General features: G+C 39.2%; 2 protein-coding genes across 2 annotated transcripts in view; one reads left to right on the top strand and one right to left on the bottom strand.

Annotated features, from left to right (window-relative positions):
- klhl24a (kelch-like family member 24a) overlaps window positions 1-19169 on the bottom strand; it is an 802375-nt gene that overhangs the window by 424867 nt on the left and 358339 nt on the right. The window lies entirely within an intron of this gene.
- On the top strand, window positions 1212-3912 carry camk2n2a (calcium/calmodulin-dependent protein kinase II inhibitor 2a). The gene is made up of 2 exons (NM_001145089.2): window positions 1212-1668; window positions 2243-3912. Exons 1-2 carry the CDS (start codon window positions 1500-1502, stop codon window positions 2311-2313), a joined length of 240 nt encoding a protein of 79 aa, NP_001138561.1. The 5' UTR covers window positions 1212-1499; the 3' UTR covers window positions 2314-3912.

Genomic DNA, 19169 nt, shown 5'->3' with positions numbered 1-19169 from the left:
AAAACTGTTTTATATCTTACATGGGACACTCTCAGAAAAAATGGTACAATTTTGTACCAAAGAAGGTCCAAACCTGTCACTGGGGCAGTACCTTTTTATGGAACAGAATTGTACCTTAAGACAAAGAAACAAATTTGTATCATTGCAGTTTGTACCTTTAAGGACGTGATTTTTTACTGTGAGAAACCAAAATGTACCTTTGGATTTTAAAAACTGCAGATACAATATTGTACCTTCATCAACGATACAAATCTGATCCATGAAGGCACCCCTACAGTGACAAGACACTTTGTACCTCAACAGTGTCAAATGTGTTCCTTTAAAGACTACAGGCATTTTGCTGCAGTATGTCCAAAATGTGTCAGTTTATTTTCAGTAAATATAAAACATCAAATAATTTTTTTAACAATTTTTTTTAAAAAGTTTCTTTTTGTCTAAATGCACCTTTTCCATGTACAATAAAGAATAAAAAAATACTTTAACAAATTAAAAATTTTTGCTAAACATTTCACAACACTTTATACAAAAAGTTAAATGACTTCTGTGTTAAAGGCATTTGCACCATCATTCTAGCTCTCAGATGGGATGGTGGGCCAAATCAAAGGTTATAATGGGCCAACTTTGGGCATCTCTGACATAGGCTATAGGCTACATTGACCTACAATGTAGTTTATTTAACTCAAAATTGTATATGGCAACTTGCTCCAGAGCTTTTTTGAGTTACACTTGACTTGATTGAGTAAACTCAAAATGTCCTGAAGCTGGTTGCCTTAAAATATGAATTTTTTACTACGTTTTCATTAGCAATATCAGTTAATAGAAGCTAAATATATTTTAAATTAACATTCAAATCTTATTTGTTATATTTTAGTAGGTTCTAAATTCGGTCATATAGAATCATAAATGATGACAGGCATCTAGACTAAAACTCCCTGTGTTATATGCAGCATTACACACAAAACACCGCAAATAACGGCACAATATAGTTGTCGAAGGAGTCCATAAACTTCTACCTTACCAAATGTCCCTGTAAACAACACTGTGCTTCACAAAGAAGAGTGTTGAGTGCGCATTCAGTGTTTCCTCTCGCTATTTTCAGCGTTCGCCTGATGGGGCCACCCTTGCACCTCTTGTAGTCCCCATCCCTCTCTCTCTCTCCTAAACACACACGCCCGGATGGATGACTTCACTGTTCCGCCCGGGTTTCCTTTATGATCGCGGGATCTCCCGTATCTTACAGCAGACTTCGTCGACCGCTGATGTAGTCGCACTCTCCCGCTAACTCTCTCTCTCTGTTTCTCATTCTGCACCGAGCACTCCAGTCCTCTTGGAAGTTGGCGGTGCGAGGAGTCTGACATTTACGACGGGGAAATCTATACCTTCTACTTAAAAAAGAAGTGCACTTGTTTTTGCGGGGATAGTTGCCATATCCACCGTAGCTGCCTCTCTACCTACACCAGTTCTTTACCGCCTTCTTAAGCCCGTCTTTCACAGCAGCCATGTCCGAGGTCCTGCCCTACGGAGAGGGAAAAATGAGCGGATACGGAGCGGACACTGATGTCAGTCAGATGTCCTTCAGCTGCGGGCTGCAGGACACCAACTCGTTCTTCGGAGCGTCGCAGGCGAAAAGACCTCCAAAACTTGGACAGATCGGCAGGGCGAAGAGAGGTACGTTATCCAAATGGAATATATACACATATAAGTTAAATAAATAGTGATTTACGCACTTTTTATGCGCAAAACAAAAAAAAATACGCAGCCAGAATGACAGCCTCGGTCAGCATTCACATGGAAAAATAAGCATTAAAAGTGACACTCTTGTGAGTCCATAATTGGCTATTTGTTTTGGTCGTTTTGTGATGTTGTTACACATATAATGAGCCCAAAATGATTTACATTTATAATGGTATAAAAGTAAATGCTGACCGAAAGAAACAAAGCTTTGGAAAAGCGTACAGGCGAGCGAATGACAGATTTTTATTTTTAACATGAATTATTTATTCATTGAAATGTGAGGTAAACGTTTGATTACGAATCTCCAAAGCGAGCCATTTTACTGTAGAGATGGTAATCAGTCTTCCTCAGCTATGTCAGTAATATTGAATAGCATTGAATGTCGAATAAATTGCTGCTCTTGAACACTTGAATTCATTCGTGACGCCAGTTGCGCAGTTTCAAAACACACAAATGCGCACATGGTGCGAAGTCTTGTCTTGACATCAGCTGTCTGTCTTCTTTACAGTGGTCATCGAGGACGACCGAATAGATGAGGTGCTGAAAGGCATGACCGACAAATCATCACCGGGCGTTTAAACCCGCGCGATGCCTTGCAGACATTTCAATTTTTTATCACCGATTTGAAGCACTTGTCGGTTGTGCATGTGAAGAAGATTGCAAAGAGATGGAGGGACGGTGGCACGACGCTCGAACCAAGAGGAGACTAAACAAAAAGGGAAAAAGAGAATTAAAGAAGGGGGAGACGGAACTTCCTTTGGGGTTTGCTGGCAATTCTCCAATATAAACGAAACGACAGCCGAATGAAAGCTTTGAGGAAGATGTCGGAGATGTTGAGGCTGCGCGCGCGCTGCGGCTCTGTGAATAAAGATGGATGGACTTGTCATTATTATTCCACGACCATCATCTTCCAAAAGCGCTGTAAGCAACACGAAGTTCAACCGAAGACTGAACCGCATCTTAAGCTCTGTTACTATAGCTGTACAGTATCTTAGCTCAAAGACCTACCCCTTGACACACACAAACACAAACACACGCACACGGATCTGCCTTGAGCGTCGACTTCAATCCGACTGCTGCTTTTAGAGACATTTTAGACTCCACACACACAAAGACATGATGATAAACGAACCTTATGTACGGATGGTGCAATGTGAATAATTTCTTTCGCTATTTTGCATCATGTTCTTTGACACAAATTGAGAATATTATCATACACACACGCCCACAGGTGTTGAAGCGTATAGTCGTTTGGTGAGCTATTGTTTTGCCCTTCACTGCAGCTGATTTGCGCACCTGCGCCACGGATTCACATCATGAGTACAAGCACAGAGGAACATTGTGCATTACCACATCGTGTAATTAACCTAACATGAATGCGTCTTGGTTTCTTCCGAGCATTTTAGGTTTTTATATTCAGAAATTGGTTTATTTTATTTATTCATTTATTTATTTTCATCAGCTTCTCACATTTGTTTGGTCGTGTCCATCTCTTTGCATGAACTTTCACTCTGGTGCCAACAAAGGTGCCACCATGAATCTTACCCTGGCACGCTTCTTTTTGAAAAAAAAGTCATATTTGTATTTTTATATCTAAATATTTGTTATTTAAAATGATATGCTAGTATGTCGTCTTAAAGATTCATCAACAATGATGTTTATATTTCAGAGAACAATCTTTAGACAGGGACAAGAGGATAATATGGTTTGGAGTTTTTTATTTTAATTGAGAAAAAAAAAAGGACTTGATGAATGAATGTTTCTTGGGTTTTTTGCACACACACATCCGTGTTGAACTACTGTTATATGGAAATCGTAAACTGTGACTTGAGCTTTGTTGATGAATTTGTTAGAACAATGGCGATATTAGAAATCTACTGCACTGTTTACGGATATCTTCAAATAACTTGTTGTTATTTGACAGGTTTTTGGACATTACGTTTTGTTTTTTTGTTTTTTGGTTGATTTAATTTTTTTGCTTTGTTTTGTACCATTATTCTAAAGAAACTGACTATGGTTTGTTGTGCATGAAACCTTAATACTTTTCAATAATGGAACATCGTTTTATTAAGCAAAAAAGCAACAAAAATGTCATGACATTCTAAGAATGAATCATTGCATATTAAAATACCATTTTCACTGTATTTGGTGAACTAATAAATGGTGGAAGAACATGTAGATATGGATTTCTGTCGTCATTTGACTGCATTACAAATAGGTAAACAAGTGCGACACAAACATTGATTCTGAGGCCTACACACACAGCAGTGCACAGAGAAACCGGACTACTAATAAACAACACTTCATGTTCGCATCTAATAAACAAGATGGCACAAATACTATCCATCAAATGAGGAGAAAAAAGAAGAGCCATGTTTAAAAATATTTCCTATGCAGTATTCAAGAGATGGATCACCTAAAAAGGTAATCGTTTACTCGTCCTTTACTTGTTTCAAAGCCTTTGAGAGTCTTCTATTAAAAACAAAATTTTGAAAACCTGTAACCATTGACTTCCATACTGTAAACCCCGACAATCAACTTTATCAAATGAAATGAGTGTAGTTAACTCAAAATCGACTAAAAGTTAATTTTACTAATTTGAAAAGAGTTTCAAACTTAATGTTGAAGTTAATGAGTTAATTAAATACCTCATAACTTCAACTTAAATGGAGTAAGTTCACAGTACTCATGTAGCTTAGTTTTTTAACTCAAAGGGTTTGTTGCAATTGGTTTCCTCATGGTTTGAGTTGCCTCAACTCAGGGGTGTCAAACTCAATTCCTGGAGGGCCGAAGCCCTGCACAGTTTAGTTCCAACCCTGCTCCAACACACTTACCTGTAGGTTTCAAACAAGCCTGAAGGACTCAATTAGTTTGATCAGGTGTGTTTAATTAGTGTTGGAACTAAACTGTGCAGAGCTGCGGCCCTTTTGGAACTGAGTTTGACACCTGTGCCTTAACTTATTGGGTTTTACAGTACTCAGTTGGTTCGAGTTCTCTTCATTTATTGGGTTTTACTGTGCTCAAATAGCTTCGTTTACTCAATTGGATCAAGTTCACAGTACTCATTGGGATTAGTTTTTAAACTTAATTGTTTTGTTTCAATCGATTTCCTCAAATGATTCAGTTATCTTAACTTTTTGAGTTTTACACTGTAGCATTTGTTTTTTTTTAATTACAGGTTATCAGTTTTCTTCAAAATATTTTTTGTTTTCAACAGTTGAATCTGAAACCACCTGAGGGAGAGTAATACGTTTGGATTTTTGCGTGAACTATCCCTTTAAATAACAATATCAAGCTGTTAACAATATCTAATGAATTATTAAGGTTGCAGTATGTCAGATGGTCGTGTATTTCCATGGCGCTCAGTCAGGGAACTGCAATCCTCTTTCAGTCTGCCATCTCACAGAGTGCTGGAGCTGTCGATGAGGGTGAAACCGTATGGAAAGAGTGTTAGTGTGCTCCAGGCCTGTATTTCCCAAAGGACGTAGTGGAGTTTGGCAACAGTTCTGATGGCCATGTAATCACGCTCACAGTGATCTCAGGCTAAGCTCACAGTCATGACAGGAAGATTGTTTTTGTGGCATAAGGCCACGTTGAGCTTTGAGCTGTGCTGCTGCATTCACTTGCACATGCTACATTAAAACATGCAGCATATTGTGAATTCGTTCATAACTCCTAATGTATATTTTCTTTATGTATACACCGTAATGTCATTCTAACATGGTCTTTCCTCAGACAAAATACTAAAGATGATATTTGTACACAAGGCGATCTTCAATATATCGTGATAATGAACATGCACAATATTGTTATGGAGGGCATTTTAAAATACAGTCTTTATTAATATGTGATTTATAGTTATAAAGAGCTTTCTGAAGCACATTTACATTGTAAACAGCAAAAACCAGTCCAATGTATTCAAGAAATGTGGAAAAAAACATTTGAAAGTCTTTATTGACATTAAAACAGCGCAGATTCAAGAAATAGCCATGCCAATAAAGGATTTTTTATAATTTTTCCACATATTCCGAGTCCATTGGGCTGATTTTTGCTGTTTATTATGATGAATCTATTACCCAAAGAGCACCGACACATTATTTAAGCTACACCTGAGAACTTTTTGTTTGACTTTGATTATTCACATTGTATTTGCAGTGCTGTTCATAACAGCTATCAGAGGCTTAAATGGTTAGAGCTTAATAGCTCAAGTTTGAACATTTCACATGTTAATCTTGACTACAATATGCTGAAAATACTGTCTGTTTATAGGGCTACTGTACGGTAACACTGTGCATTAAGGGTCAAATAGATAACATTAGTTAATTAAGCGAAACTCACGATGAAAACTACCAAAGCTTTCGTTAATCTTAGGTGATGTAAATGCCTAATAACATGCTAAAAATGTAATGAAGTCACAATTTACTTTAAGTTAGCAGGCTCTTTTGTACAAACCAACATACAACTGATTAGGCATTCATCGATTCAACAATACACACCGGAGAGGATTATACAAAACTGTTAGGAGGCTTTTTAAAATAGAGACCAGAGTGTTTCTACAGGTGGTTTGTCAAGCCTACTCACCTGTGTGAGGCTCACTAACTAAATGCAGTTTTTTTTTTTTGGAGATAAGGAGTGATTGGTGCGAATGTGCAAAACTAGTGGAAGTGTTGGTTAAAATGCCGGAGAGATGATAGAGTGTGCTTTCAACAGGTGGCTTGTCAAACCCACTCACCTGTTGAGGCACACTCTATTGTTTTATTAAATGGAGTTAATAACTAATAAAATTCAGAGTTCTCACAGATATCAGTCAAGTTTGGTGAAGGAAAAATCATGGTTTGGGGTTACATTCAGTATAGGGGTGTGCGAGAGATCTGCAGAGTGGATGGCAACTTCAGCAGCCTGAGGTATCAAAACATTTGTGCTGCTCATTACATTACAAACCACAGGAGAGGGCAAACTCTTCAGCATGATAGCGCTCCTTCTCATACTTCAGCCTCCACATCAAAGCTTCTGAGAGCAAAGAAGGTCAAGGTGCTCCAGGATTGGCCAGCCCAGTCACCAGACATGAACATAATTGAGCATCCGGGGTAAGATGAAGGAGGAGGCGTTGAAGATTAATCCAAAGAGTCTTGATGAACTCTGGGAGTCCTGCAAAAACGCTTTTTTGCCATTCCAGATGACTTTATTAATAAGTTATTTGAGTCATTGCAGAGATGTTTGGATGCAGTATTTCAAGCTCATGGGAGTCATACACAATATTCATTCTTTTTCCACTATACCATGACTTTATATTCTATGCTGTACAATATTTCTGTTAAGTGACAAGACTTTTGTCTAAGCAAAGTGACATCTTACTGTCCTAATTAAAAAAAATCAAGGAATGATCATATTTTATTTTAGTAAAATAAGTGTAATCTAGAGGCCTTTACCTTCCATATAAGCCACTTCTGATATCAAATGATCAACTAGAAGTCAAGTTTGATATCAATATAAGCCAAGTCCATACAAGGCCAATATTGTCTGGAACCTTCTAGAATTTCCCTGAAGTAAAGAGATGCAGGGTTAGACCAATGAAAAAGCAAGGAAATGATTGCATACTGTTCATTTCAGGATAAACTTTCTGTTTAATAAAAGACTGGGCATCCTTAAAAACAAACTAACTGGTAAACAAGCCAGGGGAAAACACAATCAGGATGTCAGTGGTCATTCCAGATTGTGTTCTCCAGCAGGCTTGTTCATTTAACCTGAATATTGCTTCCTCGAAGCTCGAATGAAGCCACACGCTGTTTCTGTTTCCAACAAGCCGACAGAAATTTAACTCAGAAAATGCATTTTGGGAAAGAAGTGTCCTTTAAAGGGATCAAATGTAGTAATATTAAATGTATCCATCTATCTGTCTGAGATTCTGTTGAATCTCGTTGTTTTCCATAAGGTATCTACATAATAAAACAAAACTATATGGTCTTAAAATTCAGAAGATAAGCTCAGATGAACATCATCAAATGGCATCTCACACTGTGTCATTATTTATTTTACAAAAATCAAAAAGCCATGGGTGACAAACCGTGCAAACCCCATGATTATGATGCCTGTACATACACTTTCATCATCAATTACGTAAAGTAATCATTTTCCGTATGAGTTTAACAGGCTCTCAGATTATTCAGGAGTTTTGGTGTTTTCTTGCACATCTCTCACCACAGTGTTGCAGTCAGGATGAGCTCTGGACTTTGACTAGACTACTGCAATACATTGATTGTTTTAGGTTTTTTTTTTCAGCTGGGATCTTTTCTTGGAATTTTCTTGTTGTTTTACCCAATTTCCACCACTTAACTGCTAAAATGTCTGCTGATGATAAGTTAAGGCTTCTGATAAGCAGTGTCTGACTTGTGAACTTTGTAACCCTACCAAAGATCAGATCATTTAATGCCCTGATTGGACAAGATATAATTTGGAATTCCATAGGGTGTCCTTACTTTTGCACATTATCTATCTATCTATCTATCTATCTATCTGTCTGTCTGTCTGTCCGTCCGTCCGTCCGTCCGTCCGTCCGTCCGTCCGTCCATCCACCGTGTTTTATGTCATTAAGAACAATTCTAAATAAGTAATTTTTTTGGACACAATACAGCTCTGAAACTTAATTACCTTACCTCAAGAAACATGTCAAAGAATGTAATACTTTTACAGGAATAACAGCCACAGAATGTTTCCTGTTTACACCAAACACTCTAAAACATCAGACAGAGTAAAACTTCACAGCATTATCGATGTTTTCCTTCATTACACACTCAGACACATCCCCGAAACAATGTGTGTGATTCAACCGATGGAGAATCAATGGCTTTTATCCGTGATCTGTGCCGTCATGCTCCCATGAGTGGGCTTGAGTTCAGCCATGTCCGATGAGTGCAATGAGGCTTAGGGTCCATCTGCAAACAAGTCAGGCTTACCTAAATCAATCTAAACTCCGACGCTCATAACATTCTACAACTCCAGTTGACCCAAGCTCAAGTTTGGTCAGTAAAATTTCCAAATGATCGATGGCAGTTCATTTATCATAATACCTGCAAACATCTGAAAATCCGGGAGATTTAGGTGTCAGAGGTGAGGTGTCTGAAAATTGCAAGAGTTTTCTGTGAAAAATAACAAAACAAAATGGCAGGTTGGCAGTAGATGGGTCTGAAATAGCAACGCAATCTCACTGCAATTTGTAACTTTTTGATTTAGTGGCTAATTCGTATGAATTCGTACGATCTAATTTGTACAATTTAGTATGATTTGCTCATCACCCAATGACGGTTGGGGTTAGGGGTGGAGTTGGGTGCCACACCTCCTTTTTAACATTGTACATTTTCGTACGCCTGAACCCATACGAATTCGTACGAATTAGCCACTAAACTGACAAAATGTAAAATTTTCCTCATGAGATCAGGTTGGAAATATGGGAAACTCCTGGGAAATACGAGAAGCTTGTAGATGCTCAACATATGTTCGTGTTTATTAGTCCACGTGAATCAGAATCTTCGACTATTTTTTTTTTTCCGTATTGTGACACAGTTCGTAGAATTTTTTTTTTATATCAACCCTTGTGCACTGTTCAAATTTACTAGCCTTTTGGTATGTTCGGGATGAAAACATCCAGTGAATTAAACTGCTCTAAAAATGCATCAGATAAATATTTTTTCAAAATGTTTTAGCATAAGCCTGTTAATCAACCTCAGTCCTTATCAAAACTACTAAATAGCTTAGAAAATTGCATGATTTTAACTGTTTAATCGCCAAGTTCACAAATGATTTCACTGATTTGATGAAAAAACACACACAAAATGATGTATTTTCAATATAAAAAGTCATTGTGGACTGGATTTTATTTAACCTGTTATCACAGTCTTGGACATGTGAATGATTAGTAACAACACTGGCTTTGATGCATTGTTAGATTTACATTTTTTCTTCCTAAATTACTGTTGGTGGCTCTTTTTGCCTTGTTGACTTCCATTATAACCACATTTGATGTCTTTGTTTTTGTTTACTACATGTAGTTCTGAGAGCTGAGATGCATATTTTGATTTTCTCAGACACAACAAGTTAAGTGCATAAAGGTCACTCTCACACTCACAAAGACACATACACACTCTTTAATTAGCGGTTATACTCTATATAAGATCCAGAAACTAAGCTTTTTTTTGCACAGACCTGTCTAAAGGGTCAATGATGCCAACTGAAAAATTTTACCTCTTCCCAATAGGAAAAACCACCAACAATCAAAAATGCATAATATATGGTGTCATGGTTTTGCAATAAAAAAAGTATGTTGATAATGGAAGTCAATGGGGCAAAAACAGCCACCAACATTAAATTAGGGAGAAAAGAAAAGAAAATGAATATTTTAAAAAAGCATCAGGCAATATTGTTTCATGTGTCCAAGAAAAAAAGAAAAAAAAAGAAAAAAGAAAAAATCCAGTCCACACAATTACGTTTTATATTGAAAATACATCATTTTGTGTATGTATGTATGTATGTATGTATGTATGTGTGTGTGTGTGTGTGTGTGTGTGTGTGTATGTGTGTGTGTGTGTGTGTGTGTGTGTGTGTGTGTGTGTGTGTGTGTGTGTGTGTGTGTGTGTGTGTGTGTGTGTGTGTGTGTGTGTGGTTTTTTACCAAATCAGTAACATCATTTATGAAATAAATGTAGGCAGCTAAATATTTATGCACTGAATGATTTTTTTCACACCTAACCTACCGTCTAACAACCTGGTCACAGGCTAACAAAACAATACTCAAGCCCATAGAGTCACTATCTAAATAGACAATTAAAATACTGGATAAAAACATCATCATTGTACCATTTTACAAAAACAAAAGTGTCTTTTCAGTTACAGCTCCTACATTGATATTTTAATTTAGCCTATCCTATTTAGTTTATAATATTTTATTATAATTTAGTATATAATATTTTGATTATTGGATATAATCTAAACATTTTATACTCTTTGCTTATAATTGGATGTGTACTGTATATATTAAATGTGAAATAAAAAAGTTTGATTATATACATTTGTGTGGCATTTTTACACTTAAAAGTTTAAATATGCAGCTATTTTATTAAAAAAGAAAAATGAATAAACCATTTAATATTAAGCAATACTGGAAAATACTGCTTATCCAGTATTCTAGGCAGTACTGATAAACTGCCAGGAAAAAAACAAACATTAGTACATGTCGTAAGAACGTCATCTCACGGTTGCTAAACGTTAAATGACAACGTTGCAACTGCCTTCTCACGTCTTACATTTCTACGTTGTGACACTGTAGCGAGCACGCAAGTGGCGACAGTGCCTTTGAAAAAATGAAACGTTGTACAGACATCGCTACAACGTAGATGTGTTTGTTGGGTATGCTCACACATACAATCTGCACTCTGACTACTTCAATATTGTTGATAAGCCGTGGTGGGCATTTCACTCTGTCTACCGCTGAACGCTGTCGACCAAATCACAACAGACTGTCATCGGACCAATCAGCACAGATTAGCATCGCGCTAAGGAGGGGTTTGGGAACAAAAGAATCACTGAACAAATCATATGGCAGTCGCTAGGATAATTATGTTCAAATAAATGCATATTATGAGACAAAGAAAGTGTTTTTTGACTTTGCAAAATACCTCAGACAGACGTAATCTGAGAACTTAACTGAAAGCAAACACAACGTGCATTTTCAGATTTCAATCAAAGATTCAATCTTTTTCGTAATGACATGCACCGTAAAACTAGCAATGTGAGCTAAGAAAATCATACGGTTTATAATTTGTACTTTAAGGTCCTCGCACAGCCGAAAGTCCATCAGACAGTCACTCGAGCGCAGTCAAGGACACTCGGCTTCACCATCTCAGTCTATTAATACACCTTCATGGCTGTTGCAGTGTTCCTGAACGGCTCCGATGCCCAGGGGAATCCTTACCGCTTCACACACACAGGCTGCTTAGAGCTGGAGATTACTGATACACTATCTGAACAGACAGGCGGCTTGCGGCAGCCATGGACTGACTGTGCGGCGCTGTGGCCTGACCCAATATGGAAAGCCCAACTCTTGGCAGATAATGACAGCGCGATAACGGAAGAAAGAGGGAGAGATGACATTCTGAGATGCTCAAAGAATGAGCTCACCGCCGGAAGAAATGAAACGCAAAAGAGAACGAGGCAAAGGCATTTTGATTTAAGAGCATTGTCCTTGATTTATCCAGCTCGGTTGGTGCTTCTTTGATCTCCCTCATTAGAGATAATAACATATATTTTCATGCCGTAAATCCTCATCGCACGCCACCGTGAGTCAACGTGTTGGATCGTATGAATCATAAATATGCAGAGATTCACACTGAGCCATTTAGAGAATGATGCCACTGAAATGTAGCAAAACTCTTCATTGGATTTTATGATTCAAGAGATGATGGGAAATGAAGACCAAAAGGGGGTTGAATACATTGGAACTAGGGTTACGTGATATTGAAAAAATCTGACATTGTGTTATTTTGTTTTTCTGCTATACAGTTTTATGTAAAAGTTTGGGCGCCCCTGAGAATTTTCATAATTGCAAGCTATAGCCTGCTCGCCTTTCCAATTAGCAATTTCATTTGGATACATTGTATACCCAAGGGGAAAAGCAACATTTCAGTTCTGACTTAACATTTATTTAATCAACAGATGCAATGCAATTTAAACAGACAGGTGCAAAAGACAGGTGCACCCCAACAGAATAATCATCTATCTTTTGTACAGCCACCTTTTGTTGAAATAACAGCCTGTAGACGATTGTTACAGTCAAAGAGAAGTCGCTGAGTTCTTGCTTTTGTCAAACTAATCCATAGATTTTCTATGATGTTTAAGTCTGGGGACTGGGATGGCCATTCTAAAACATTGTATAGTGTATGACCATTGGTAGATCTGGAACTCTGCCTTGAGTCATTGTCCTGCTAAAACATCCAACTAGAGGTTTGCATTCCAATGGCTGTTACGAGGGAGCAATCGAACCCGATCAGATTTGTTGCAGCGCCGGAATACATTTCCGAATAAACAACGGAAGCGGTTGGTAACTCTGGTGTAATTAAAACTGGAGCGGGCAGTCTAACAATATAGCGCTCCCGAGAAAGAGAAAAAGAAAGAGAGAGAAAGAGAGAGAGAGAGAGAGAGAGAGAGGGAGAGAGGAAGAGAGAGAGAGCATCCGCTGTAGTGCTGCGTGTCGCTTGATATAGGTATTTTTTGGAAGGCATTTTTAATCGCTATACATTTAACATTCTTCCTTGGCCCAATATGTACCTGCTACATGTATGAAAATAAAGCTATTATGATATATTAAACACAATCGGTAGTTGGCAAATTTATTGAGTGAATATGTTTGTAAATCTGACTTTGGTGAGTCAGTGCCTCACCAGCCACACAACTCACCGCACGTCACGCAGCACTCACACATGTCTCATCATAAAGGGGCAAACAAGACTGACATTTAGACTACAATCCTTGCACAACCTACACTTTTATCTGTTCTCTCTCTTTTAAAAGTACCCAATATTAACGTGATTTTGGAAAACAGATCTAAATTTAGTGGGAACAGTCGGGTCAGGTAGAAAACGGGGCAGGTTGGGCAACAGGTGAACAAAGACTGAATATACGGCGGGATCGGTCAGGTGCGGAATAAAACCCAGCAGGAGCAGGAATAGAAATTTAGTCCGGCGCAGGTCTCCACATCCAAGCATGCTGTAACTTTAACCTCTTGACTGATTCCTGAACATTGTTCCTCAGAATCTGCAGATACTGGGTGGAATTAATGTCACCTATAACTCTAACAAGGTTTCCAATACCTGTACTTGCCACACATCCCCACAGCATGACGGACCCTCCATCAGATTTTGCAGTAGGGAGCAGGTTCTTCTCCTGGAATGCTGTGTTCTGTTTCCGTCATGCAAAGCGTCTATGGTTTTGGAATCAATCCACAGTATATTTTCCCTAAATGATTATAATCCCAACTCAACATTTCGTATGCTGCAATGTGACTATTGCAGACACACATTGCGATATCAATGCTGAAACGACATATTTTGCAGCCCTAATTGAAACTTTGAACACCTATTTACATACTGGTTAGCTATGATGCAACTCCCGTAGCGACCAATCATGATTTAGGATTAGGTTTAGGGACTGGCCTGAGACTAAACGTTCTGACAAGCATCCCAATGTTTTGATTTGATAGTCAATAAGACAGATGGATGGAAGGAAGGATGGACGGACAGACGGTATCTCAATCTGCCCTCTTGTTTAGTAATCAGAGCACCAATCAGGGTGTCTTTTTAAGGGGTTTCTCGATTGCTGAATTCTTCCATTGTACTAAAACATTTGTGCCCTGAAAAGTCGTACTATGCACCATAAAAAATTAGGGAGCATAGATTCTCACAAAGTTCCCTTAATGGAATTCTGAAGCACGAAACATTAATCGAGTGAACCAAATCACCAGACATAACAACAACGGACTTTGCCCAGGTCTGGTAAAGATGGCATGCCGTCATTACACTAGTTTTCCGATCGCACACAGCAAACAAATAAATAAACAAGGAAAATAAAACATATAGCTGGTCAGTTTAAAATAGGCTATTACATAAAACATCTTATAGGCTAGGGGTATTTTTGCTTATGATCGCCCTTATGTTTCTCTTTTAACCAAGGTAACTGTAATTGCTACTGTACTTTACAGATTGAGACACACCCATAGTTAGACTGTCAACTGATCAGAATGTTTCAGTAGCTCATACTAATGGCTACCAAGAAACTTTTATTTTCACTCATGACAGTGAGATAGCTCACAGTAGTCATGGGCCGGTTTAAGATTCTGACAGTACGATCACCTTGGATAAAAATGGTATTGTGATTACTGCTCTGAAATATATTCTTTTTAAATGTCTGCTTAAAAAAAAAAAACTTTTCCCATTAAACTAAATATATTATATTTTAAGAAACATTTAAAATATTTTGGACCAGTAGCTTTGATGTAGAGGTTCATTTTCTGCTGGAGATACTGTTGCCCTAAAAAATTAAATTAAAATAGATGTAAAAAAAAAAACATGTAAAAAACAAAAACTTACATATACCTTTAAAAACTGTATGACAGAATACTTTGGCAGTTTTAAAACCGAGACTTTTCCAAACTGCGATAAACCTTAAAACCGGTTACCGTCCTATGCCTTGTTCACAGAAGATAACAGTGTTAGATAAAAAGTTTTCCACAAATGACTGAAATTATCCAATTAGGTTTTGAAGTGCTGGCCTCTGTCCAGAAATGTCCCTGTTTTTATCCATATTGAAGCTATAGTGAAATGTTTACTCTAGTGTTGTCAGTGGATTTCACTGGCGTTTATGTGTCTGCTGTCAATATCCCAGTCTATGTTGTTGTTGTTGCAGCCACTGCTGGATGATGATGATGATGATGTAATGGTGTATCCTGACCTCTCCTCCCCCACAGATGAACACCGGAACTCAGTTGTCCCAACAGAAACATGAGCTTGGTGTAGCAGGCAGATCTTAATCTTGGGTAAATGACAATATAGGGTCATGTTATTTCTTTTCCCTTGTGAGTGCCATAACAGTGACTAATGAAAATGATGCACCAAAGGGGTCAAGGTTTGGCAGGTTAGACTGATCCAGTTAGCCCCTGCTGGTAGATGTCACAACTGCGCCATCTGGACCCAAAGGCTTCTCTTTGCTAGGTTTTGAAAAGAATACAGACAGACACAGTGGTGGATAGACAGATCTATCTATCTGTCTTTTACTATTTGTCTGTCTCTGTCTGTCTGCCTGCCTGCCTGTCTATCTATCTATGGCATCTATCTGTTGTCCATCTAATCATCTGTCTGTCTGTGGTCCATCCTATCCATCTAGAGTCCATTCATTCATCTATCCATTTATCTAGGATCTATCCATCCATTTAGAGTCCCTCTTTCATCCATCTGTCTATCTGGGGTCAATCCATCCATCCATTTATCCATCTATCAGCCTGTCTGTCTGGGCTTCATCCATCCATCTTGAGTCCATCTATTCATCCATCCATCCATCCGTCCATCCATCCATCCATCAGCCTTTCTATCTGGGCTCCATCCATCCATCTTGAGTCCATCAATTCATCCGTCCATCCATCCGTCCATCCATCCATCCATCCATCCATCCATCCATCCATCCATCCATCACCAAGTATGTCTGGACTTCATCCATCGATATAGAGTCCATTCATCTATCCAATTAATCTAAGGTACATCCTTCCATTTAGAGTCCTTCCATTCATCCACCTGTCTATCTGGGCTTCATCCATCCATCGAATAATCAATCCATCTAGAGTCCCTCCATCCGTCTATCTGGAGTCAATCCATACATCCATTCATCAGCCTGTCTGTCTGGGCTCCATCGATCCATCTTGTGTCCATCTATTCATCCATCAGTCTATCTAGAGTCCATACATCCGTCTATTTGGGATCCATCCAACCATCCATCCATCTATCTGGAGTCCATCTCTCCATTAATCCATCTAGAATCCATCCATTTATCCGCCTGTCTGTCTGGGCTCCATCCATGCATCCATTTATCTAGAGTCTATTTGTTCATCCATCCATTTATCTAGCGTACATCCATCCATTTAGGTTCATGCATATATCCATCCATCTACATGGGTTCCATCCATCCATCTAGAGTACATTCATTCATCCATCTGTCTATCTGGGGTCCATCCATTTATTCATCCGCCTTTCTGTCTGGGCTCCATCCATTCATCCATCCATCCATCCAGTCATCCATCTTGAGTCCATCCATTTATCCATCCATCTATCTGGAGTCCATCCATCCATTCATCTATCTGCGATCCATCCATTCATCCATCCCCCTGTCTTTCTGGGCTCCATCCATCCATTAAGAGTTCATGCATTCTCTCTGGAGTTCATCCATCTAGGGTCCATCCATACATCCGCCTGTCTGTCTGGACTCCATCTATTCGTCCATTCATTCGTGCATGCATTCGTCTATCTGGGGTCCATCCATCCATCTATCTAGGGTCCATCTAATCATCTGCCTGTTTGTCTGGGGTCCATTCAATTATCTGGGGTCCATCCATCCATGCATCTATCTATGGCCCATCCATTCATTCGCCTGTCTGTCTGGGCTTCATCCATACATCTTGAGTCCATCCATCTATCTGGAGTCCATCCATCCATTCTATCCGTCTATCTGGGGTCCATCCATCCATCTATTTGTCTGGAGTCTGTCTGTCCATCCATCTATGTCTGTCTGGAGTCTGTCCATCTGTCTGTTTGTCTATCCATCCATCTACCTATCTGTACGTGTCCATTAGCATTTGTTAGCATTTATTTATGGATGGATGTACCTGTATGTCCATCATTCATCCATCCTCATATCTATCCACCTGCCTGTCTGTCAAAAACCATCAACATTCAAAGATTTTGAACCTTTTTTCAACTCTCAAGGGCAGCTTTGGTATTGTCAGAATAACAAAACCTGTACATGACAAGCAGAATTCAATTTGGGCACTTCCATTTAAACATTGTCCCAGATCACCTCTATGACAAGACAAGACACCAGCTCAGAAAATACCTCACAAGTACACTTCTGAAATTACTCCATCAATTATTCAGAAGTACATTATTGAATATCAGGGTCTTAAATGTCAATATAATGCACCGCTTGCACGGGGTTAACCCAACGAGGGGGGTAAACAAAGCATAACCTCCCATTAGGCTAATCAGAGTCTCCAGTTCCCTGCGGCAGCTTTATGGTGTTTAGGCAGCACTAGGTTCCTGGAGAAGCATTACACAGCATGGCATGAGGATACGATCACAGTATAAATCTACACCTGATACCTGCGGCTCACTTGATACCAGTGGCCATCTGATACCTTCTCAACCCTGACGTCAGTGCTTAGAGCTTCAGTGAAGGGGAAAGACCTGTGACTACATCATCAGCTTTCACAGACAACACATTCAATCTGGACACGATTAACTCCTCATGAAACTGCTACTGGTAGATCAACCTCTGCTATTAACTGGTGCATGCTCAGCATTACTTTTATAAATGAATAAAGTGCCCCATTAAGTTTACTAGTTGCTTTTGGGAGTCTTCTATAATAGTTTCCATCCAAGATCAAAAAAACTTAAATGTTTTCATAATGCACACTGCAGTTCAGCCTCTTGTGCAAAACATTCATTCATTCATTCATTTATTTATTTTTTGTCGGCTTAGTCCCTTTATTAATCCGGGGTCGCCACAGCGGAATGAATCGCCAACTTATCCAGCAAGTTTTTACGCAGCAGATGCCCTTCCAGCCGCAACCCATCTCTGGGAAACATCCACACACACACACACTCATACACTACAGACAATTTAGCCTACCCAATTCACCAGTACCGCATGTCTTTGGACTGTGAGGGAAACCGGAGCACTCGGAGGAAACCCACGTGAACGCAGGGAGAACATGCAAACTCCACACAGAAACGCCAACTAAGCCGAGGCTTGAACCAGCGACCTTCTTGCTGTGAGGCGACAGCACTACCTACTGCGCCACTGCCTCGCCAAACATTTGTCTCTAAACCCCGCCTTTCTGACAGCCTAACCTACTTTGATTGGTCAGATGGCTCTGTCTGTTGTGAGTGTCACTGGTCTACTGATAACAGCATATACCTGAATTACAGCTCAGGAGGTTTTTCAGCATTTGTACACAGTGATCAGAACAGTTTGATTTTATTCAAGCTTATTTGTACACTCACTGGCCACTTTATCAGGTACACAGTACTAGTACCGAGCTGGTCTCCCTTTTGCCTTTATAACTGCCTTAATCCTTCATGGGATAGATTGAACAAGGTACTGAAAATATTCCTCAGAGATTTTGGTTCATATTGGCACGATAGCATCACGCAGTAACTGCAGATTTCTTGGCTACACATCCATGATGCGAATCTCCCATTCCACTACATCCCAAAGGTGCTCCATTGGATTGAGTTCTGGTGACTGTGGAAGCCATCTGAGTACAGTGAACTCATTGTCATGTTTTAGAAACCAGTCTGTGATTATTCACGCTTTATGACATGGCGTGTCCTGCTGGAAGTAGCCATCAGATAATGGGTACACTGTGGTCATAAATGGATGCACATGGTCAGCAACAATACTCAGGTTGACACGATGCTCACTGGGTACTAATGGGTCCAAAGTGTGTCAAGAAAATGTCCCCCCCACCATTACACCACCACCAGCCTGAACGGTTGACACAAGGCAGGATGAATCCATGCTTTCATGTTGTTAACGCCAAATTCTGACCCTACCATCCGAATGTGTCAGCAGAAATCGAGACTCAGACCAGGCAACGTTTGGTCTTCTGCTGCTGTAGCCCATCTG

The sequence above is a fragment of the Danio rerio genome, chromosome 2 (genome assembly GCF_052040795.2).
Source record: "Danio rerio strain M-AB ecotype USA chromosome 2, GRCz13ab, whole genome shotgun sequence".
Lineage (NCBI taxonomy): Eukaryota > Metazoa > Chordata > Actinopteri > Cypriniformes > Danionidae > Danio > Danio rerio.
This window is presented reverse-complemented; position numbering and strand designations above follow the sequence as displayed.